Source organism: Parasteatoda tepidariorum, chromosome 4 (assembly GCF_982258835.1).
Source record: "Parasteatoda tepidariorum strain Cologne lab strain chromosome 4, Ptep-v5.0, whole genome shotgun sequence".
Lineage (NCBI taxonomy): Eukaryota > Metazoa > Arthropoda > Arachnida > Araneae > Theridiidae > Parasteatoda > Parasteatoda tepidariorum.
In genome coordinates, this window is record NC_141758.1 from 48562019 (window position 1) to 48587114 (window position 25096).

Consider the following 25096-nt stretch of genomic DNA (forward strand, 5'->3'; position numbering starts at 1 on the left):
TGTGTGATAATACATATATTTCAACAAATGTGTAAAATTCATATTTGGTTGTATCAAGCTTAATAAGCTGGATTAATCATTTAAAAGCCAGTCTTTCTGTCATCAAACCAGCTCCTGGAATTCTACACAGGTTGCGGAATTCTTGGAAAGGCTGTGCTTATTTGCATCCATCTGCAAAACGAGCTTCAAAGGCGATTCTATTTATTCTTGAAACATTACCCTTCTGACCCTGAAGGGAAAAATGCATTCTTTTTAAACCGCAGGTGTGGAGGACTGGATATCGGCTAGGGGGCACACTGAGCGCTGCGATCAGATTAAAAAAAAGAAGAAAAAAAAGTGAATGATGGGCACTTGTGATTGAGGTCGGCATGCCCAACATTCCTTAAAACCATTTTCGTCTTGAGGAAGAAAATATTTCATTCCACTAGTTCTTGCCCTTCGAATCTTTTTATCATATTTTTTTACGGCCATGGGAAAATTTTTTTTGACTTGCGTAGTGAGTTAGGTACACCCCCATCGCTACGTAAGGAAACCGGTTTTCTGTTCCCACAAAATAAAAGAAAATATTTCAAAAAGATTCATTCACTACCTCTTATATTTTATTGCTTCTTATTTTGTTTATTTTTGATTGACAAAGGGCACTGCCTCGTCTATGATTAGAGTGTTAGCATATATATATTCAGACAAGAGTTGCGTCTTCATTCTTCTCAAATTATCTGTCAGAAAAAGCTGAAGCAATACCAGAATTTTCGGTCGCAATTTAATTGTGTATTATTAATCGGAAAAATATTCTGAATAAAATTCAACTGGGCTCAAATATGGTATTGGGATATTTCGATTTTTTTAATATTGGTCCTAGAATAGCGGTCCTGAATAATGATCATAAAATATAGAGTGAATCTGAACATTCTATATAGTGCCAATATCGGAAAATAACGTTCAATTTGAAACGTATTTATTGTTTTTTAAGTGCAAAACTGCAATTTAATATTTTTGCTTACCTAACAGGCGGAAATGTTAAATAACAATTTGTGCTGCATGACATAGTGCATAATGCTGATTGAATCTCTTAATCATTTAAAAGTTTATCTTTCGTTACTCTTTTCTGTCGTGCTTCGAAATAAAATATTTTAAATTTGCTACGAATATTTATTAAAAAACTGATTCATCTATTTCAATTTCCATCTCTCATTCTAATCATAGTTTTTGCCATAAAATAAATACACTTGAATTAAATACTTCCTGTCATTCATTAGAGTTAATATTTATCGACTTTCTAAATTTTAATTAATATAATTAGCATATATATATAATAATTAATATATGCCAGGTGTTAAGTATTTTGAATGATAACTAACGTTCAACTGGCATTGTTTATAGTTAATTTAGTTTTATTTATTAACCTTTAATTTTTTATTAGAATAATTATCCTTAAATTAAATGTGATTTAATAAAAAAGTTCCACATTTGTGATTGTTCTTCCCTCCCCCCCTCTCCTTCTTTTTTGTCACTTATTTGCGATTTTCACCTGAATGTATGTTTTAATAACGAAACAGCTAATTGGTGTAAATATAAGTAAGTAAAAGACAGCTATGAGACAGACTCGGACTGTTTATAAAATCTAATTTTTATAAAAAAAATTACTACTATCTACTACTTATGTTCGGTTCTTTTGTCCAGTGCTCCCAAAATTTGGCCTTTATCCAACGTATATATATATCTCGGACTCTAAGTAACCCTATGCATCTCAAGCTCAGGTGGGCTCGGATGAAAATTCTCTGGCCCGGACCTCCAAAAGCGAGCCCAAGCTTATCTCTGGTAGGTTAGCTAAGCGAAAGAAAGTTAATTGAATTTCAAAACTTTTTTTTTGCATGATACTAATAATTATTATTTTTTTTGTTTTTGTGCCGATTCGTTTCAAACATTATTAAATGTTTTTTGTCGATATATTATTGTTCGATGTTAACTTTAAACCTTTATATTATGGTCACGCTATTAAAATGTTATGTTCACGCATGGACAAGTTGCGGTTTCATCATGCGTTCGTGGTTCCATTATGCGTTCAACTAAACCCACAAGAATGTTAGATGTCATCATTTCTGTGTTTTGTATGAAGTGTGAAAATCTTACGAACACTCAAGTATATAAAAAAATGTATTTTGTAGTTTAAACTCATTTCACTACAAGAAAAAAAGCATACTTTTCCTGATGATTCATTTATAAAATAACCTGATATGAATCTGTCATTTACCCCCAGTTTCTTAGAATGCCCATGTCCATTAATTATATGGCTGTAAAATGCAATTGAATGAACTATTTGAACAATTAAATAATAGTACAAAAACGAGCAGTTGCCATAAAGGGAAAGGTAGATTTTTCTAAGAAATCATAAAAATGATCGTGCTTTTCCTTTCTATTTTTTTTTCATTAAAATTAGTTTATTTTCTTCTTATCTCTTTCCTCCCCCAAAAAATTTTACCACAATAATGGCCAATGTATAGTGAATGAATCTTCTAAAACTTTCTTGGGTAGAACTTAGAACTTCTATACCCCTCCAAGAAGGGTTTTTTTTTTAAACCATTTTTTTTATTTCTCTTGAAAGATTTGTCTGGAGAAAAGTTCATATATGTCATCATTAGTCAAAAAAATACTTTTAAAAACTTGCTCTTCATGTTTGTATGTAAATTAGTTTTTTAAAGTTTGTTTTTCTTAAGAAGTTAAGATGTGAAAAGCGTTTTGCTTAATTTTGTACAATTTTAAGTTCAGTGTCAATGTTATTGGATTTTAAAAATACTTGTCGAAACTGTTTCACATCAACAACGCATCAAGAGACAAGTATTTTAATGCTCAGTTTCTAAAATTCTCAATATGATATTCATATAAATATTTTTTATTTCTAGGCAAGTTGTGGTACGCAACCTTCTGGAGACGCTACGGCTGGTTCACGAGAACACTGATGATGTGGCACGCGTCATCAATGTTCTCGGCAGTATATCCGAAGATTATGGTGAGTAATCAATTGTATCGATTTCTCTATAGTTAAGTCAACCAATTACAGTATCGTACTACTCAAAACAATTTATCTACTTATCACTCTGGGTTTTTTTCCCTTACGTATCGCTTTCTTCTTATTTGTCATAGTGTTATTTTTTCTTATTTTCCTTTCTCTTTTTTTTGTTTCCACCTATGGTCCATGGACAAAATTAACCCTTGAGCTATCTCTAATATAAATGAAAAATTAAATAAATAAAAAATATGAGTGGTTCTTAGTAAAAATAAATTGCTGATTTATTGCAGTATCATACTCTAATCTAACCACTTAATTCTTTGAAGGTTTTTTTTATGGGAATGGGTTCATTGTTAGCTGTAAAAATTTATTTCTTACAAATTGGTACAAATAAATTAAAGTGATTCCAATCACGTAAATCTGATACTATATCAGAAAAAAAAATTTTGTTTTCTAAATTCTTAAAAACTGGAAAGATGAGGTAAATGAAACGTAATTTTAAATATTTTTAAAGATTATTGGGTGTTACGCAGGGATGCACAATCTATAGCTATCGAACCAAAAGAGTCCTTTGAGCTGTCTTAAATACTGATAAAAAAATGAAAATTTTTAGTTTTATTTTTTGCTGTTCTCTGTGAAAGTAAGTTGCTGAGTGTTAGCTGTGAAAATTAATTTCTTTTTAAATTAATACAAATAAATGTGTGGGATTCAAATCACAAAACTGATACTATATTAAGAATAGTAATAAAAAAAATTTCTATTTTCTTGTAAATTTTAACTTTTCATATAAACAAAGTGTCTGTAGGTATTTGTTTGCCTTTATCTTCCAACTATATGCTTTGATTTATTCAGAATAAATTATTTTATTATATAAAAAATTAATTTGCGTATGTGTAATATTTCATGGTTTTTGTGGCTCAGTATCCAAAAATGGTCGTGTAACCATTTATAAAAAAAAGGAGCTTAAATAGTCACGTTTTTGCGAAAGACTCTTAAATAAGCGTTTCATTAAAGTATGCAAAATAGAAGTCCTGTTTTCGTGATTTTAAAAAAAAGTTCGGAAAAACGAGGATAAAATAAGAATAAAATAGAAAAAGGTAGTTTTTAAGATGGAAAATTTTAAATTGAAATAATTTTTTGAAGAGTAATAAAGGTCCAAAATTTCTCCTAAACAGACAGACCCCTTATATGCGTAAAACCAAATAAATAATTGTTATTACTAGAAATTTATTTTTTTCTCCTTTCTGTATCAAATTTATTTATTGCATTGTAAATATTTTATAATTACATTTGTCTTATTACAGCTTTATCGAACCATTTCCCCTCCTTTTTTTTTTTCTTCTTTTTTTTTTTTAAGCGGAAAGGGCAATTTTCATATTAAATAAAAGAAAATTGCATGTAGCATTGATAAGTTATCGCGAGGTATGTACAGGGGAGTTATTCTTGGAGAAAGTTGGGTCCGTCGATAGACCATGAACAAAATTAATTTATCTCAAAACATCTTCATTCCTCAAAAGTCTTCATTTTGAATTTTAGCTGTAAAAAAGACACTATACAATATTTTTCACTTTTAAAAATAGCTTTTTATATTGTTCTTTTAAAGGAACGGTATTTTTTTATTCAATATTTTAAAACTATTCCCTTGAAAAACATGTTTTTTGTGTTTTCTATTTCTTTTCCTAAAAACCTGGAAAATGAAAATTGTGAGTAGATTTTTCATTAATAACCACAAACAGAACCTTTTCACACTAAGTCTAGACGGACCAATAGTTTTTGTGACTTTGCATTAGAATTGCAAAAACAGAACCACTATACTATTCATTTTTCTCCCCACAGATTCGCGAAGAGTCTGAAATAAACCCCTTTCAGTTCTTATATGCACTGTATTAGTAAAATGTATGCTGACTGTGTACTGAAATGAAATGTATACACATAAGTTGAGACATTTGAGTTGACATTGAGTCATAAGTTGAGACATTGAACATTTGAGTGTTCCAATAATTTTTTTTAACTACTAAATCTGCAATCCCCTAAAAGATTATTTCACAGAATTACATTATTATTATTACAGCAATTAGACCTTATTTTCGCAAACTTTTGTTTAAGTTCATGCTATTTTTAGATACAGAAGATTTGGATAAATATTTCGTAAATCAAAAATGAAAAGAAAAAAAATTGTAATAATAAAAAGCAGACCTTTCACACAGCCAAAAAGTCTAGAATGATCCCATACTTGTTAAATTAAAGCCCAATATTCGGCTTCCACCTTTTTAAGCACCCTTAACGTTTAAGAAATTTTTTCTCTCTAAAATTCTGGTGTCTAGAAAAAAAGAATACGAATTGATTCTTATCAGTTCTCAGCTTTTAATTAAGAAGTTCTATTATCTGCAAGAAGTAAAAAACTTAAGTTTGCAATGATTTGTAGGTTATCTATTATAGTGTTGAGCCCCTTAAAAAAATACAAATTAAACATTTGAACCAGGACCAATCCATTTTGTAAATCTAAGATTACTGTAAGTTGTCTTCTTTCAGCCTGGGTTCTATTTTTGTTGCTTTTTTATAAAAGGGAACTATATTTAATGTTGCGATAAATATAAATAAAATAAAAAAAAAATTTCTTCAAAAAATGCGAAAAAAATATTCTGTAAAATAATATAAAAACTAAATACACGCACAAAAAAAAAAGGTTCAATAATGAATACCAATTGCTACAGCACTATACGACTTAAGTCAGTGATGTGCATCTAAGGGAAGGATATCAGGATTGGAAAGCTTAAATTGAAGGAAATAAGAGGGGGGGGGGCGTAGATTATTAAGATATTGAGTTTTAAAACTGTTATCTGAGAATATTTACTGTATTTGAGATAGAGAAAAAATATTTTTTTTAAAAAATATGATCAGTTTTTTTTATTAGATAACTTTAGATTATTTAATTTTTATAGACATAAATTTAATGCAATTTAATTGTAAAATAATAAATATTAATGAAAAAAATTTAAAAATTTTCAGATCTACTTAAAAACGTTAAAATGTATTTCATAAATTGAAAAATTGAAGTAAAATTACGAACCTTGCAAAAGTTATCAGAAATAATATTTTTTTCAAACTTGCACATAATAAAACAAACTTATATGCAAAACTCACTCATCAACTGCCACATCGCATTTCAAAATAAACTATCTGGTGAAATGATTATTATTTAGTTTATGAGAATACATATACGTTTATTAGTTAGCTATTTACAAAGCCAAGTTTCATAAGGCATATTCAGGAAAAATATTAATAAAATTACTAAAATTAAAACTAAAAACTTCACCCTAAGCGTTTTTAAGAAGGGCGGACCGTCCTGCCTGCCCTTTGTTCACTATAAATGCATCCTTTATGACTATATTTGTAAAAATAGCCACCATCCCTTAAAAATACTGCCTTTTATTCATATTCCATTTTTTTAAAAATTAATTCACTGTTAAAATAATATTACGTACTGGTAAAATAATATGGGAATTCAGTTTTAATTCTGATTACTATTACAAATATATTCTCAACTCCTTAAATTTTTTTAAGTATCTTTTTTCAGGGGGATGGTATTATTAAATTTTTTAATGGTTATAGTTGTATAAGTTATTTTTTAATTAAAAAACTTTTTCTTAAAAAAATACAACTTTAAATATTTATTGCTCATAATTTTCAGTTTAAATTATATAAAAAAATCCTTCAAATTGTTTATCAATTAATAATTTCTTATTTTACATTTAAAAAAAAAATCATGCTTAGAGATTGTCTATTAGCATGCCTTTAATTATTTTTATGAACAATAAATTTTTCTCTTATTCAGATAATGAGAGAGAGTTATTTAAAAATTGTCGAGAATCAAATTCACTTACTACATAATATTACACATTTTGATAAATTTAGTGTTGAAGGTGCCCTTTTAAAACTTTTCTAAGAGGCAGCATCTTGCCCTTTTTTATTCCTTGGGAGAACTCCGCTAGAAAAGATAATTTTTACTACAAAAATTTTTTCTTGTATAAAGTAATAAGTAGTTCGAAAGATGTCTACTTATGATTTTGTAGCATGGAGTAAAAGTAATAAGAACTTCAAAGGGAAAAAAAAAGTATTTCAGATTTTTCTTAAAACTATGAGGGTGTGGAATTACAGTACTAAAATATTAATTTTCTGACTTCATTTCCCAATTTATACTTTTTGAGTGTATTAAATCATTCACATAAAATAATAAACATCTCCAGAGAACAAGTAAGCGACTACTTTTTTCTCCTGTTTCATAAAAAAAATTTTTTTTTTTTTTTTTTTTTTTTTTTTTTTTTTTTTTTTTTTTACAGCTTAAGTGATTGAGATCGTGATTTAAATCAAGCTGATTTATATCGGCGAATCCTGATTTGAAATTTAAAAATTTTAGATTTGTTTTTTAATAAGTCTTGTCAAAGTCTGTAAGTAACGATCGCTTACAATGACGAAAGCGAATCATTGATTATGCGGCTCTTTATCTCGACTTAGATTCGTTTTTGTTTTACGAAGGTTTGATTCAACTTGTGAAAGATTAATTTTGAAGCATTTGTTTATCTTTTAAAATGCAAACATGTGTTTCAGATAAATTAGCTTAAAAGTTTTCTCTATAAAAATGATTGAGTTCTCAAATGTTCCTCAAATTCAGATATTATTTTTCTTGTAGTTATATTTCTCATGTTGCTAATTTTCCGTTTCGAATAAAATTGAGTTATATCATTGTGGTTGGTTAAACTTTTTCTCTGTTAACCGCTAGCGCTCAGGGGCAAACATGGTGTGTCCTTTCTTGAACTTGCTACAAAAAATTAAATTATGATATGAAACTAAAACACTTTTGGGAAAAGATTCTGGTATTTATAATCCTGACTTTTATTAATTTCATTTTAATTCGAAGTAATTAAAGAATATTTTGCCAATGACCAATATAGGTTGTCTTATAATAGGAATAAGAGAATACAGAGATTTTACCCAATTCATTAGGCATTTTCAAACCAGCTCCAGAGCTCAGTACCAGCTAAATTATTCTTCATGCCCCCTCTCCATAAATGCTGCTAATGAAATACAAAAAAATATGTTGCCATTGTTTCCTTAAGAATTTATTTATTTTGCTCTGTTTTGATGAAAATTTGAGTTGGTATTGAATTAAATTTAAAAAAAAAATTTAAGGTAAAAAAAATTAAAAATTCTTCTATATATAAGTCGAAGCTGTGACCTACAAAAAAATACAGTAGAAATTTATAAACTGCAAATGATTACTAAAATGCGACTACTGCAAACGCCTGATTTGCCTGATTGAAGTCATGTATCTTTATGTAAGTCTTCGCTTAAAACATTTCTTCTTTTACTGTTAAAATATTTTATTCTTTTATGTCGATGGATGAGCATTTTTATTTTCAGCATTGTTATTATTATTATTTTAAAATATGATTATTTTTGGAAATGTTAGCTTCCTCAATCTTAAGAGGGGGTAGGAGCAGATGTCTAAGCTGGTTATCATTTCTCCTATTACGACGCACGCCTCGCACGTGTCGTTTCTAAAACCCCTTTTTCTTATTATGTTCTTTTTTTTTTTTTTACTACCTTTTTTATGAACGGGGGGGGGGGTGTTCTGCGTGATCGTTTTGATAGGCCTAGTCAGGTAGGCTGCCGGATATCCGATGTAAGTTTTAGTTTTGAAGAAAGAGAGGTTTTCATTGAGATACATCTGCTCCTTTTCTCCACAAATTTTCGTAAATTCATTTTAGTTCTTTTGAGATATTTTTCTAAGGTGTCGTATTATGTTAATATTTTTTGCGAAGTAAAAGTACAATTAAAGCCATGTGTTCCAACGATGCACAAATCTCTTAATTTTTTTATTTTTTTATCTTGAGTGCGGAAAAGATAAAAAATAATCATATGAAAAGATGTAAATGTAATTCTTTATTTCTGCAATATACATGAACTAAAGTTTGATAATTAGAGTTGGCAGTAAAACAATTTTCTTAAAATTCTTACTCTTTAATTACAAATAATTAAGCTAAAAACTGTTAAGTTTAAAAATTAAGTTTTTTTCAATGTTTTTAGCATAATTATGGTGTTAATGTATTTAAAACATCACTTAGATAAAAAGATAAGATATGTTTTTTTTTATTGTTTAAATTTTATTTTAGGAAGTTAGTTCGTTTTTTACTCTCCATATATAATTTTTTTTTTTTTTTTTTTTTTTTTTTTTTTTTTAATTCATACCTATTTTTTAGCAGTGGTAGGCACATCTAGTTTGACTAGATGAAACTTGTTTTTGTTTTCATTTTAGACTCGTAACTTAGCATTTTTTAAATAGCAGTGATAGTAATACTTTCTTTGTTCCGTTCTAAGCTTAAAATTATAAACAATTTTTGCATTTTTTATATTTATGCAGTGAAGAACCCACTATTATCTGTATTTTTTGATGTTTTGTATCCATAGAATTGTACTAAATTTCTTTCGTTCATCTTAATGATTCTACAATTGTGCAGGTTGAAATTATTAATTACAGGTTATTTTGAACGTTTCTTTTTAACTGATGAAGTGCGATCATACATTTTTATTTCGGTACTTGCTGAACTATTAGCTATATTAGAAAAGTTTCTCGTAAAATTTAAACTGTGATTAAAAAAAAATACTAGTTAATATTTTATTTATATTGCATGTTTTCAATTTATGGAGAACAGACATTAAAAAAAAAAAAAAAAGCTAGACTATTCTAAAACTGTAAGTTAACTAATGCGCCTCTCTCAGAAATTTAAATGGCCCTCGATTAAGGAATTCCAGTAATAGAAGCTCGGTAATTAATAGAAAAAGTTAAAACTTCTCTGTATAAAACTGCCCCGTGAAAATTCGCAGTACTATTTTCGGTGTTTGTAGCTAAGTTAAGTAACTTAATGAAGTCCTTTGACCGCTAATGGCGTGCCAAGACTGGCATCACTTACTGCTGTCTGGTGGATAGGAGGAGCCTTTCTCTGTCACATTTTGTTTTGAAGGGAACCTTCCAATTGGTTTGTAATCCGAAGCAAAACACGAAGTTTGCCAGAAATCCTGCCTCTAACTTAGACAGATCCTAGTTATAGCATGTGACTCACTGTACCCAATTGAAATTCAGAGTTCCTGTTTTAACTTTCAACGCACCAGCATTTTTTCTTCTTCTCTTGTTTATTTAAAGTTGCGAATGTCTGGACTTGAGTCCTTCTAGTCTACCCCCTTTTACTCAAACAGCTAAGTTCGCTTTCATTGTCTAGTGAAATAGCACGTTAGAAAATAATCATACCCTTACCTATGCCCTTCATTCAACAGAAGGTAAGCTCAGAGATTTATTTTTGTTTATTTAAAAAACAAATAATAAAAACGCAATAACATAAGCTTGACTAATCTAATGTGTTCTCAAAATATCAGCTATAATAACAGTGATTCTATCTGTTGTGAATATCCAGTATTTTCTTCAGATGTTAGTTTTGACCATTTAATTGGGGAAAGCATTTTTTTAAACTTCAGAAATGGGTTGAATTCTTCCCAAGAAAATGAAAGACTGAAACTAAATCAATTAATTAAGCTTAAATGTTAGGATTTATCTTTAAAGATTACATAGTATTGTTTAAAAAGAATGTAAGATATTTTGTACCTTGCAATCCAAATTCTTGGTTAATAAAATTTTAAATAATATTAAGTTGCGCAAATTATCTTTGAGGTTAATAAATTATGACATAAAGGCCTAATTTTCGCTCAGTCTTCTGACTGAATTATAGCTCCTTCTACTTTTTGATATCAAAATCCGCCGAAAAACAGTATTAAGATAATGGACATTTTTTTGTCATAATTTCACATTTTAAATCAATCAGCTGTTGAAATTAAATCTCATATTGAGTTCCTGAGACCTTAAATCATTGATCATGAGGCATCAAGCTGGCTGTTTTATGTCTGTTTCAAGTTTTTTAACATGCTTATTGTTAAAAAGAACTAAATATTATAATGCCGTTACGGGAAATACGAACGCGCGATTACTCAAATCCGCCCCATAATTTGCCAACTTTTACTCTCTCTTTTTTTCCTTTCTTTTTTTTATTATTAAAAAACGAGGAAGTGTCCATTTCAAGAACGGTGTTATCAAATCATTAGGTTTATTATAACATATCCTTAAAACGCCTTACTTATTTTTCGGTCAGTGTTCTTTGCACCATTTTTTTTCCTTCTTCTTAATTTTCAGAAGTTGTTCTGTTCACATGATTACAAATTAAATCCCTTCAAATGGACTTAATCCCTACAAATGTGATTTATCTCAAATGTGACTTATTCCCTTGGCTATAATATTCTTGTCATGTAAATTTCAGGGTACAAGGATCTAATTCATAATGTGATAGTTCTTAAACTTAATCATAGAAAAAAAAAGGGGTTGCAGAGAAAGATATGTAAATTGCGATGGCGCAAATTAGTACATTAATACTGAATCTATTGTTAGTGTAGTTGAAAGGTCTATGTTCAATTAAAATGCATAATATAAAGTAGAAAGGATTGTTAAAAGAAATATTTGAGTAAATTTAGAGTTAGGTAGTTAAAATATATAATACAAAATTGTTAAATATTTATTAGGTAGTTAAAATACTTAATTCGTTTTGTTGATAAGTATTAGATTATTTTGATTAAATAGTAATGCTAGAGGGGATAAGTGTAATCAATTAAGTGCATTTTAATTGATGCTACCAAAATTTTATAACTGAAAGCAAAAATAGTTTGAGCTTTTACAAATAATTTTTATTTTCTTCTGCAAATTAAGATTATTTTTGTAAGTTTCATATTTTTTTACTGTCAGTTTTAAAATTTTTTTATTTATTTATTATTTTTTTTTTTTTAAAGAATATAAATGATAAGTAGCGTGATATAAATAGTAAAATAGTTGTATCCTCAATAATTTTTAAATCCCTTTATAACTAAGTATATATTATGTACTTATGTATATATTTAAAAAAGTTATTCTCAATACATTATGAAAACAGGAAAAAAATTTTAGTTAATAAAAAATAATTAAAGGCATACTGAAAGACAATCTCGAACATAAATGATTTTCAAAAAGAAATTAATTGATAAGCAACTTGAAAGTGCATTTAAAAAATAAAAATTTCAAAGCACTTAAAAAATTCAGTAACATATCCCCCCTTGAAATAAAGAAACTTTTAAAAATTTAGCCAGGTCAGTAAATATTTAAAGATCTCAGAATTAATCCTATAAGCACAGATAATTTCACCTGTGTGTAAAGGGATGGTGACTTGCCTTTACAAAAAGAGCACATTTATAGTTGTCAAAGGCCAGATAGGCAAAATGTTTACTGATATACATACAAAAAAAGTTATAGTACTTTATTAAATTATTATTAATGGAAAATAGTTTGAAGTTATATTTTTTTAAATTCCAAGCTTCTGCATATATAAATGGAAGACTAATTTTTCTTTGTTGTATTTTTACATATTTTAAAAGAAGTAGCAAATTATTCACAAACAATCTGCTTTCAATTTTTTTTTTTGGCGTTAGTAGAAGTAGTATTTGTAATATGTATATGTAAATAAAAACTTTACATTATTCGTATTTCTGTGTTCTAAGTTTTATTGTAAAAAGTATGTTTTAACTAGAGAAAATCTTTTCAAATACTGCCGAAGTATAAATGTAGTGCTGATTATTTTCATCACAACTGAGCATGAGGTAGTGCATTTTGCTGCAATATAAGACACCTGTTGCATAGTTTCATGACAAATTTTACTTATGAAATAAATAAGTTGAACCAAATAAAAATCTATTTCAATACATCTGTTGCTTTTGAATAATAAAATAGGAAATAAAGACTGACTGACCTAGCTTTTTAAGAATAGGTTGACTTTCTTGTAAATCAAAAATCTTGTGAATATTCTCATGATTATTTGCCCTTACTTCCTTTTTATTATAAACTAGCCGCCTAAGGTGGCCAGTTGTCTGCCACGCTAAAGGTTTTCACAAATAAAGTTTTTAAAACATAGCAGGAAACTATGAAAGCAAATCATGAAACTTCAATATTAAAATCTAAGTGCTTACCTGCAAACTGAAACTTTCTGAAAATAACTTATTACATTTAATAAAAACTGTTAAAATAAAGAATAGAAAAACCAAAGAGATCCAAGGTAAGTGTGATCGTTCCTTCAAAAACAATTAAATTCCTATTTTATATATTATATAGCTACAACACTTAAGAAAAAAAACAAAATTAAATGCTAAATACATGAAAAGAACACGAAAACAAATAAATTTTTTATGGTATCTATTTCTATATCGCTACAAAAATTAGTGTCTTCGCTTAAGGAAGAAAAAAATAGAGCTTGGAAAGAAGAAGAATAACTTATAATAACAATTATGAACAGCGACAAATAGTATTGAGTATAGTAAAGTGCGGCGTGCTCTCTGCTTCCGCTTATAGCACTGCGTTTCAATAGGTAAGGCTTAATTTAGCCTAATAAGATTTATTTGAGCTCTCTGTTAGAATTTTCAGTTTGATTTTCAAACTGAAAATTTTAATATATCAAATATATCAAAGCGAAGCGTTCTATTTACACATTGAATATGTTGCCACATTTTTAATACAAAAGTTAAATTTTTCTCCACTTTGATAAATGTAAACTAATGAGAACCTTACAATTGGGTATAATATAAAAAAAACACAACTACTTCCACTTAGTAGGAATAACATTTACCATGACGCAATGCTAAATTCTATGCCACTATCCAAATAAATGCCACTATCCACATAAATCAATTATTAATCAAAAATCGAATATCAATTACTTTTCTTTATAATACAATAAAATCTGGCGAGCAGCTATTTAAACGATCAAACACTTCGTTTGTTTATTTGTGGCTTGAAGTTAGGCTCGCAGAAAATGCTGTTCATGGGTTAAATTTAGTAGGAATAACACAACCTGTGACATAGGCTATAGTATACCCAATTAAATGATCAATTCCTTCATATATTATTGGTTTAAGTTGTCGAAAATTAATATTTCAATTGTAAGGTTCACATTAGCATACATTTATAAGAGTGGTGAAAAGTAAATGCATTTTTTAATAGTTTTTTGAATATGGCTCTTTGGAGACTAAAAAGCATAGATATTCTTACAATCTGACTGATAATTAAAAAACTAATCCAAATTTTTGAAAAAGAAAAAAAATACTTCATTATGTCAAAACACAATTAAGTTCCGAGTTTCGTGCCTGGGCTAGGCTTCTGGGGCGATATATTGTGATTACAGACAAACAGACACACACACAGCCGCGTTTATTATTATGTATAGATGTTTGCATTTTCTGAAATAAACATCATTTTTTTACCTAACTATATTTTTTTAGTTTAAATTTTCCTTTTTCTCTCTAGATCCTAGTGTTAGAACAGAGCTTATGGTGCAACTTCCCCACATAGCTGCCTTTTGCAAAGAAGTTAAATTGAACTATATTATTTCACAATATTTGGTGCCAATGCTATTAAGTTATTTAAGAGATGAGAGCAATCTTGTAAGTGTTTTTTTTATAGTTATTACATTATTGTAAGTATGTTACATTATTTTAAGTAACAGAAAATGTATTTTCTTTAGGTACGGAAGTCTTCTCATTCTGCATTAATGTCTATTTTAGATCAAGGTCTTGTTGATTTTAGTAAGTTAAATTATAATATTTATTATTTGAAGACTGTTTTTCAGTTATGCAAATTACTATAAATTTTCTGTTTGAGTATGAATTTACAGTTTTTAACTGTATAATACAGAAAGATGAAGGCATTTGAAAATAACTTCACACTGCTAATTGGATATTTTAATTTAGTAACTTCTCAAAATAAAAGACACAAAATTTAATTTTAAATACACAGATTTGGTTGCTATAATTTATATACTGAATGGATTGAAATTAAAACTAACTATTTTTGCATGGTTACCATTGCAATGGCATCCACAAACTTGTTTTTTAAATTCTTATTTGATTTATCAGGGGTCTGTCTGTTTAGATATCTTTTCGCAAAATATCTTTTTATTAAAAATGGACCCTTAGCAAAATAATTTTTCTTTTAATCGAACCCTTCACAAATTTGTTTATCTTTATTATTGTTTTGTTAATCAAATAAACCCTTCCCAGGGGCGAAAACAAGAAAGACATGTAAACAAATTAGGTTTTGTCTTCGGCATTCCTTCCTTTATTCGTCCGAAATTAATATTCTGCGTTCTGCAGTATAGGCTAAATAACAAATATTTGCATGTTGCATCTCTAATTTAGTAGCATCAATTGCTGTTTATTTTTGAAAATTTAATTTTTTTTAATTATAATTTTACAGTGTTGAGCATAATCTTGTTTCTATTTACAATTTAAAAACAACTTGAAAAAGTTTTTTGCAATAATCGAACCCTATTTGCACATAGTCACAAAAGCAGGACCTGGTTGAAAGGATGTGACAAATTACGAGTAATTTTTTCACAATTTTCCAAAAACAGTCCTTTCACAAAGTGTCTGGACAGACCCCTGTTTATAGTTACCATAGGTATTTTTAACGTTGATAGGTGTTATATATGTTTCATAATTTCGATGATATTCATCATTTCTAATGATAAGTTTAAAAAGGTTAGATGAGAAGTATAATTTGATCACATATTTTGTTGACTGTTAAAAGTGAGATCTAGTTTTTTTAATCTTATGCAAAAAAGATTTTAATAACTATTAAGAAATATTCTGTTAAGCAATTTGAAATGAATTAGTTTCTGTTCAAGTAATTTATTAATTTCACTTATTATCAAATTGATTATCTGCAAGCAATAACATTTCAATTCAATACGACTGAGTTATAGCATCAATACTCAAATTATTTGCATATTATTTATTTTTGCTTGTATTTATGAAAGATTATTATACATTAAAATGGAGAGATGTTGAAAAAAAGTTGACCAACTTGTCATCTCAAAATCGGAAAATTTACATTGAAAGATGATTTGTTGGAACAGTTAGCAAATGTAAGATAGAGGAGTTCACTATTTAAGATGCATTAAGGCAGTGTGTTTTCAAATCAATGTAAAGAGTCAGGGGTACATGAAGGGCTGCAGTTAGAGAGCACTAAAGATGATGCTATTAATACAATGATTTACTTTTTGAGTTGGAAGTTAAATTTAAAAAAAAATTCTTTTAGAAAAAACAAGCATTTTGAACAAATAATCCTCTTCTCATCTTTTAAAGCTAACTAATTTTTATGATATAAGATTAAATTCAAACTAAATAAGAAGCATAATTATTTATCTAAAATAGCTTTATCATTCATAATTAGTTATTTTGTTTTTAAGCATAATTAGTAAACTGCTTTTACACAGTATCACCTATAAAAATTATCCCAATATAAATTTTATTTATTGATTTGTCATTTCATAACACTAACAAAAGAGGAATATACACCAAGAAAATGACACTGACTAAAATTGAAATTGTTTGCGCAAAAATCATGTGCCTTCGATATCAGTTTTGAAGTCCATGGAGGTAACCTCCAAGACTAACCAACTTCCATCAACTACCATTTTACTGTGAAATGAGGAGTGATCGAACCCTAGAAGTTTCACTGTATATGTGAATTTGATGGAAAGGTTTTCACAATTTTGTGGAAGGAGGAAGAAAAAAAATCAACTGCCTTTTAATAAAATTTGAGGAGATGGCCGGTGTTGCAACTGAAATTTCAACGAAATGTTATTACTTTTATTCATATATTATTTCATTAGAAAACATATTTCTTATTTAAAGAAAATTGATTTTCTAGCTACACAAACTGAGAAAATATGGCCTTTAATTTTACATATGACAGACAGTATGAATCCCGAAGACATCAGAACTGAATCAATTCTGGTAAGACACTTTTAATTTTTGATTGGTCTAGATTTTGTCTTTTTTTATTTTTTATTTATTTTTTTTTTTTTTATTTTTTATTGCAGTGCTTCTAATTCTATTATAAATAAAACTATGATGGTTATTTACTATATATAGCTGTTTTGTTTATTTAATTGCATGATTTATGTGTTCAAAAATGTTGAAATGATCTTATTTACTGAGTTCCAAACTGCTTTGAGTGCTTGAGTAAATATTTCTTTAACCTTAGTGATTTTACTGTGAAAGACATGGGTAGTGAGATGTCTTAATTCCCCATCTCACTACCTTGTCTTTGACGGAAAGATTACTTGAATCTTCAGAATCAGCGTTCCTGGTTGGTTTCATGGAAGAGGATTGCTGGATTACCTGTGTTCATTATGCACGTCGAAGTGGCTGTGAAATGTATTCACTTTACCATATCACAGCTATCTTTGACGTGTTTAATGGGCATTCTTTCATCTCACTATTGGCTATGGAGTACTTGGATCCGATGCTTTCTTTTAGTTTTCTGATCATCAAATTGGCAGTGATCTGTTACATTTGAATCATATCACAGCCATCTTGATGATCCGAAGGCTCATCAGGGCGTCTTAAGGTGCTGTGAGTAATATGTTTATTTTGTTTGTTTGTGGGATCAATAACATTAGCTTATTACATTCTCAATGATTATTATATATATTTTTTCAGTTATAAAAATCTTCTTATCTTAGTGATGATAATATTTGTTATTAGTTCAGGGCTGATTGTGCTCCGGATTTTTCGCTAACAGTGATCCGGTAGTTTCCGGAGATCGAAGGTCCAGACGTTTAAAAAAATCATCAATCACAGAAGTTTCCGGAAATCAAATTTTCAAAGGTGGAACTTAAAAACACAGTTTATTTTATTTGTTTGTAAAAGAGAGCCAGAGAGATAATTTATAAGCTTATATTCATGATTAATATTCATTTTTTATCAGTAAATGATTGTTTTAATCATTAACTGAAGAAAGAAAGACATATTTGTAAATTTTAATTACTTCTCCAGGTCATCATAGGTATGCGTAAAATTTTAAATATATTTTAAGTAAACTAAGAAATATTGAGAAAAAGGAAAAAACCCTTTTTTAAATTTTTTTTCTAATTTCCGGAATTTTGACTTGGGCTCACAATCACCCCTGTTAGTTCGAAACGTAAATGATAGCTTGAATTATTTGCGATAAATAATATGGAATCTCTTATAATTTTTTAAAAATATTTTATTTTCGGAATCTACTGCTTTTTTTCCTTCGTGTTCTACAATATCAGAAATAAAATAAAAATTCTTTAACATATTGCTGTTAATTTTCCTTGTATCTAGTATTTTCAATTATCAAAATTGATTAAATCAACAAGATTTACACATCCACTATAAATCGACAAGATTTGCACATCGTCTTTTAGACATTAGTCTTTCTATCCTTTGTTAGTGTGGATTTCATAATTTTTTTTTATAAGGCTAAATCTGAAATTTTTCCAACTGTGTTATAGTAATTTTTTAAAATTTAATGAATATGAACAAACTAAGAAGTGATATAACACAATCTTATAAGAATTACAAAATAAAAAGTACTATGCTAAAGTATTCATTTATGTATCCAAAACATAATAATTTTGAACATTTCCTCTTATAGTTTTGAAGTGCTAGTTAAGTTAGTTAGTGCAAGTTCTATTTCAGCTTCAATACAAAGGTGTCCTCATTCACTGAAATCATCTATTAAAAATTCTCTACCCTTTTCTTGTGTGCAACAACTGGGAATCGATAGAACTTTTTGTATTTTTTATTAAATTCAAATTTAATGTTGCATTGACCTTTTAATATAACTTTAAATGATTGTTATTCACTTTCAGAAATAGTAGGTCAAGATTTTTTGTTGCCATAAAAAGCAGTAAAGAGTGTAATAAAAGATTTTTTTTAAGTAAAAATTTAAAAAAAGATTTTTTTTTTTTGCTTTAAAATTCTAGAACTATTTTTGTCTCCTTAGTAGTTAGTTGAAAATACTAATTTACTTAGTTTTTATTTGTTAAAAATTAATATTTGTGCTATTTATATGTATATAAATCGCACAAATATGTATTTTTGGACAAATGAAAACTAAGTAATTAAACTACTGCGAGTATATAGAACTCATAATATATTATGAGTTCTATATACTTGCAGCTTATGCGCAGTACAAAAACTTATTAATTTTCTTAATTTCTTCGTTTTTCTCCCTTTCATTTTTGTCTTTATTGTGCTATTTATATATTTCAAAAAAAATTAGTTAAATACTTGCTCCTATTTTTGGAGAGAAAAAATTTCAGATTTCGTGACAATATATTTCATTTGCAGAGTTTTTCTCCTAAAATAATGCATAGAATCTCTCTAATTTCCTTAATGTCGTATCTATGCAAAAGAAGTTAATAAAAGTAATTACTGATTTAAAAAAAAAAACGAAAAGTTTTTTTTCTTATCACTTATTAAAGGATCAAACTAATCTTTCGCTTTTTATAAGATATGTGCTTACAACTAAACAAAATTAAGTCATTGCATTCAGAAATATGTATTTAATTTTCATAATGCAGTCCCTGTTTGATTTTAATAATTGCTGTTGCAACACAACTAAATACATAAATAATGCTTCAAAGATTTATAAAACTTTTCGCTTAATTTATTGTGTAGTTTTTGGGCCATTCAGACATAATAGAAATCTGCATTTTAGACTACAGGAAAAAATATTCAGCACAACCTCTTTATATAACCTTTTCATTTGTATTTTCTCAATCTTTGAGACAAAGAGAAACAAAATTAATTTGTTGAAGCGCATAAAATTGAGCATAGTGGCTTTTCTTCTCTCACAAAGTGGGTGTGTATATGTTAGTAGAATTTCATATCACAGCCAGCTTTGATGAGCGGAGTGAGGTTAATTTCATCATTTGGAATGGTCTTAGATTGATTGCAAACTGATACTGTGATGTGTAAATTCAAATATCATATCACAGCCAGCTTTGATGAGTGGCATGAGGTCGTTTCATCCAATGGAATGGTCTTGGATTGATCGCAAACTGATGCTGTGATGTGTAAATTCAATTATCATATCACAGCCAGCTTTGATGAGTGGCGTGAGGTCGTTTCATCCAATGGAATGGTCTTAGATTGATTGCATATACTTGCGGGTCAAACTGATGCTGTGATGTGTAAATTCTTCATCATATCACAGCCAGCTTTGATGAGCAGGTGTATGTTTAATATTCAACTCTTCAAAAGTATCACAATTTTCTCAAACTTATTTTCATTATAATAATTAGTCTTTTCCAAACAGGCATTATTTGTACTTATCAGTTATAAAGATACATATTAATATTTGTTTTTTTTCTTCTTTCAGTTAATGAGTAAGCTTCTTATTTTGATGGGTGCTGAAGAAACATTTTTTGACAGATTGTATGCTCTATGTGCAGACAGGTCTAATAATATTCGTAAAGTAAGTATGTTGTTAATTATAATTCAGCTTTTTTTTTAACGATTCTTGTAAAAATAATTACCATGGTGCGTAGCGTTTTCAAAAAGTGCTTATTTTTGGTTTTTAAAAGACCTTAAAGGTGCATTTTTCATTGGGTGTTTTTAAAAAGTGCTTAATTTTCCCTTTCACAAAATGAGATTTTCTTCCTTGACCCTGTTGATTTTCGCTACGAATTATGCAAGATGACGCAGTTCATTGTTTTCACAATTAATTCAACCCTCATCTATTTCGGGGTCATCTTCAGTTCGTAGCGTATGAAAACACCATAAAAAATTTTGACAATAGTTAAAAACAATGCTAAAAGATTTTTTTTTTTTTTTTTTACATGGCCAATTGTCAAAAACTTTCCAACCCTGCCTAATTATATATTTTTTTAATTGCTTAAAAGCATTATTTGAGTGCTTAAAAAAGGTGCTTATTTTTTGTTAATAATTTGGCTATGAACCCTGATTACTCTTTTCCGTTTTAAATACAGTGAATTCGCGATAACTCGAATCTGATGGGACTGACGAAAAACTTCGACATATCGGAAGTTCGACTTACCGTTAGTTTCGGTTTTGGACTTTCAAAATATTGTCGGATTATTTAATTAATGCTTATTAATTGCAAATCTTCTAATTGCTTACAATATTTAATATCATTTTTCTGAAAAGCCATTTTCGATAAGACTGTTTGAAGCACTTTATGATACCCTGGTCCATCGACTGCAACTTTGCTGTTGTGTTTGGCGGGAGAAACTGCAAGTTTACTGCTTTCACATTAAGTAGATCACAATGCGCTGTGCATTTATCCATAAAGAGTATCACTTTTTTTTTTTTTAGCGAAGAATTTCTGATCCAATTTTCTTACATAGTCTTCAAATAAAACTCATGTCATCCAAAACTTTTTGTTAGACTTGTAATCCAAAGGATATGTTTTTACATTCTTGAAGCATCGGGGATTTCGGTATTTTCCGATAACAAGTAAGGGCAATTTCTCTGTCCAAGACGCATTTCCTCCAACTAGGACAGTCAAACGTTCCTTGCTCATTTTACCCCCTGAGCAGTTTTCATCCTTAAACATCATAGTCTTATTTGGAAGACATTTAAAAATTAAACCCATTTCATCATTATTGAAAACATCATTTTAACTGTATCCTTGAAGTAAATTTGGTAACGTTTCATTTAACCACTGTTCACATACTTTAAGAGGGACAGCTTTAGCTTCTCCATGAAGAGTGCGAAAGACATTGTGTGTGTGTTGCAAAGGAAGGGGCAAGATATCAGCTCCTAGATTTTTTTTTTCTTGCTTTAAAAGATCCCAAAAAAATCGAGTTAAAGGGAGTAAAATTCGAGTAATAGAGAATAATTAACATGAAATTGAAGATAAAAGGGTCGGGATCTCATAAAAAAATCGAGTTATACTAATATTCGAGTTATCGTACTTCGAGTTATAGCGAATTGACTGTATTTTGGACGTCCTAAACTGGTTTTGGACAGGACACATGGGTTTTACTGTCTTGAATTGTCCTAAACTGTCGTAAAGTGTCCAAAAACTAGAACAAAACTAAAATGTAAAAATTCTATATGTGTAACACATAATAATTATTTATATTACTAAATATTTGATACTTTTTATACAATTTGCTTAAACTTAAAAAAAATAATATAACAGGAAAAGATAACTTTTTACTCTCCACAATTCATTGAACAGCAAAGGTGAATGAATACCTTATCTCTTAAATATGAATGTGTATGCTTTTAATACTGATAAATCATGTTTTCACGCAAAGATAAGTAATGCAATATTAAAAATAATAAAACTTCTTTAATGAAACAAAAAAAAAAAATTTCTTCATTTTGTTTCTTGTTTAGAAATTATCATTTTATTTTTCACAATGCTTTTTTTTAAAATTATGACATAATTTGAGCAAAATGATTTTAGACAGTTTAAGAAAAAAGGATTTTGGACAAGACTGAGTAAACTATGGATTAATCCATTCTGTCCTAAACTTTGCCAACTCTGATTTTGTTGCATTTCAGGTTTATTTAAAATGTTTTAAGAAATATAATTACTTTCTTCAATTAATGTTTTTTATGTATATTTTTAAAGAAAAATATTAATAATCATTGTAAGTATTAAATATGTTTCTGTTTAAGCATAAGTTTAAGGTTGCAAGCTCTTCAGTTTTCCAGACAAAATATAATTGTCTTGTCTAGCCTTTTTTTATTATTAGTTATAATTTATTGCATGTTTTCAATGCCTATTTTTATTCAAATAAATTTCTTACATTTTTAGGCATGTGCCTCAACATTTGGAGATATCTGTACAGCAGTGGGCAGGGAATTGACTGAAGAATTATTGGTTAGTTAATTTCTATTTAAAGAAGAAAAAAAAATTCTAAATAGCAACTAAGGAGTAACAGTAATATTTTCTTCTAGCTACCTAAATTTTTTACATTGTGTGAAGATAGTGCATGGTGTGTACGAAAAGCTTGTGCCGAAAATTTCATGCCTGTGTCTTGTGTCGTATCTAGAGAAATACGTTGTAAAGAGCTTACTTCCCTATATATGATTCTTCTTTCTGATCAAAGTAGATGGGTAAGTTAAGCAATTAATTACTTAGATTTTTATCATTAACAATGATGTGTAATTTCATTGTAAAAATAGCTGTGTTTCGAGTATAAATTGTTTAATTAGTAATTATAGATATATATATATATTGTTTTAAAATTAAGATTCTCAATTTTATTTTTATTAATTTTTCAAAATTATATGTAAAGCTTTTCTTTGCCTTGGAACATTTTCTTTTTCCATTTGATTAAAAAAAAATTATTTTTTCATTTATGAGAATATAAAGTGGGGGGAAAAATCCCTAAAATGTGTATTTAGGAATTTTGCAAAGGATCAATCAATGTTTTTAAGTTTACTCTAACAAGCTAACATTAAAATTGAAAATTAATTGGCACAGCTTCTTAACAAAAAATTAATTGAAAAGAAATTATTCAAAAACACTAAATATCATAAGAACACTGAAATTAATTTAGCAGAAAAATAAATTATCCACAGAAATAGATGAAAATCTACTGTAATTTTATCTGAGCACATGTCAGGAAAAACCTGGAATTGTCAGTGAGCTTTATTTTAGCTCTAATAATAGTCTGGGAAATAAAAAAATTTTTACAAAAAATCTGGAAAATTCCTATATTATTCCTGGAAAGTAACCAGTCTTAAAATTGTCAATAACAGTAATCAGTTATTGAGTTTCGATTAAAATAATTCTAACATCTATTGCAACTATTTTATAAAATTTCACCTTCTAGTGAAACTTTATCACGTTCTCATTCTATGATATGTTTTTGTTCACAAAATCTAATATTTGATATTACTGATAAAACAGTTTTCTGATGAAAAATAGCATGGTATAGAAATAAAAAAACAATTGTGTGCATTCTCATTAAAATGTACCTGGAAAAGTCAAGGATTTTTTTTTTTAAGTGGGGGAACCCTGTGTGTGTAAAACTATTATTTTCATAAAAAATATTTTACTGTGTCCATTAGTTATTAAATCTAATTGTACTGTTTCAATGTGAAGTGTACGGCATTTTACCTATTCGTACGAGCAAGTGTTAAAATCATATGATTTCTTATTTCTTTACAGTTCTTAAGTTTTTTTAAAAAAAGAAAAAGAGAAATTAATAAAATTATCAACATGCTTATTTAAATTGCAAATTCAAAGATATAGAAAATTTTTAATATCAATTATGAGACTCTTGGCTTAGAAACTAGCCAGAGACAAGACAAGCTGTAAAAGTTGGTTTTGGGTGTCAATCACAATCAATGAGAGAGAATATGCGAACTGAGCCAGCAGGACCTCTGACATATGGGATCACGTGACCACAATTGGCAATATTGATGGATAAGCAATGCTAACTCATTATGTCCCAAGATTTTAGATTATGTGCGCTTTTTGGCAACGACGATGTTATTTATGTTTACGATTTGATGCACATGAATTGCGGTGTGATTTTGTTGCATAATTCCAACAAATCGCAGCATCATGTATTTTTGCGGACTAAATTTTCAAATAGCACATGTCGGTAAAAGCGATATAAATGGTCATGTACGCACGAAGAGACAAGATTTAGCCGAATATGAAAATGAAAGCATTAGCAAGTATATTATGCGCACGGAATTGAAGCGGGTTGAAATTATTTTACTTCGTTCATTGTAGAGCAGTATCTACCTATTAGTGTCACAGATCTTGATATCAAGTCAAGATATCGCTGCTTGCAGTGCTGAATTTAGATGCACCATCTACCTGATAGTATCGTATTATTGTATAATAAGAAAGTTACTCTAGATCAGAGGTCGCCAAAGTGGTCTATATAGACCCCCAGGGGTCTATTTAACGAAAGCGGGGGTCGATCCGAATCGGAAGGGTCGATTGTGGGTTTTAAAAAAAAAAAAAAAACAGTTCTCAATACGCGAATCACACATACCTAATTGAGTATGTAAAATGCGTGAATTTCTTTTTATAATTGACTCAATATCAGTTTCTTTATAAAACATAAATTAATAAACGTATATTTATTGGGGTGAAACTAGTATTTACGCTCCACCGCGCAGTGGCACGAACTCAGCGCAGTTTATAAGTCATAT

At 28.5% G+C, this 25096-nt stretch overlaps 1 protein-coding gene across 16 annotated transcripts in view; it reads left to right on the plus strand.

Annotated features, from left to right (window-relative positions):
- The window catches only part of LOC107443261 (serine/threonine-protein phosphatase 4 regulatory subunit 1), a 122724-nt gene that overhangs the window by 78117 nt on the left and 19511 nt on the right, over window positions 1-25096 (plus strand). For 15 of the 16 annotated variants that reach the window (XM_087161056.1, XM_087161058.1, XM_087161055.1 and 12 more), the window contains 7 exons: window positions 2901-3007; window positions 14430-14566; window positions 14647-14707; window positions 16836-16921; window positions 20322-20417; window positions 22734-22799; window positions 22877-23035. In XM_087161056.1, coding sequence (XP_087017182.1) covers window positions 2901-3007; window positions 14430-14566; window positions 14647-14707; window positions 16836-16921; window positions 20322-20417; window positions 22734-22799; window positions 22877-23035 — 712 coding nt within the window. Of the gene's footprint in view, window positions 1-2900; window positions 3008-10239; window positions 10343-14429; window positions 14567-14646; window positions 14708-16835; window positions 16922-20321; window positions 20418-22733; window positions 22800-22876; window positions 23036-25096 lie in introns of those variants that run through there. The other variant, XM_087161063.1, reaches the window with a different exon arrangement.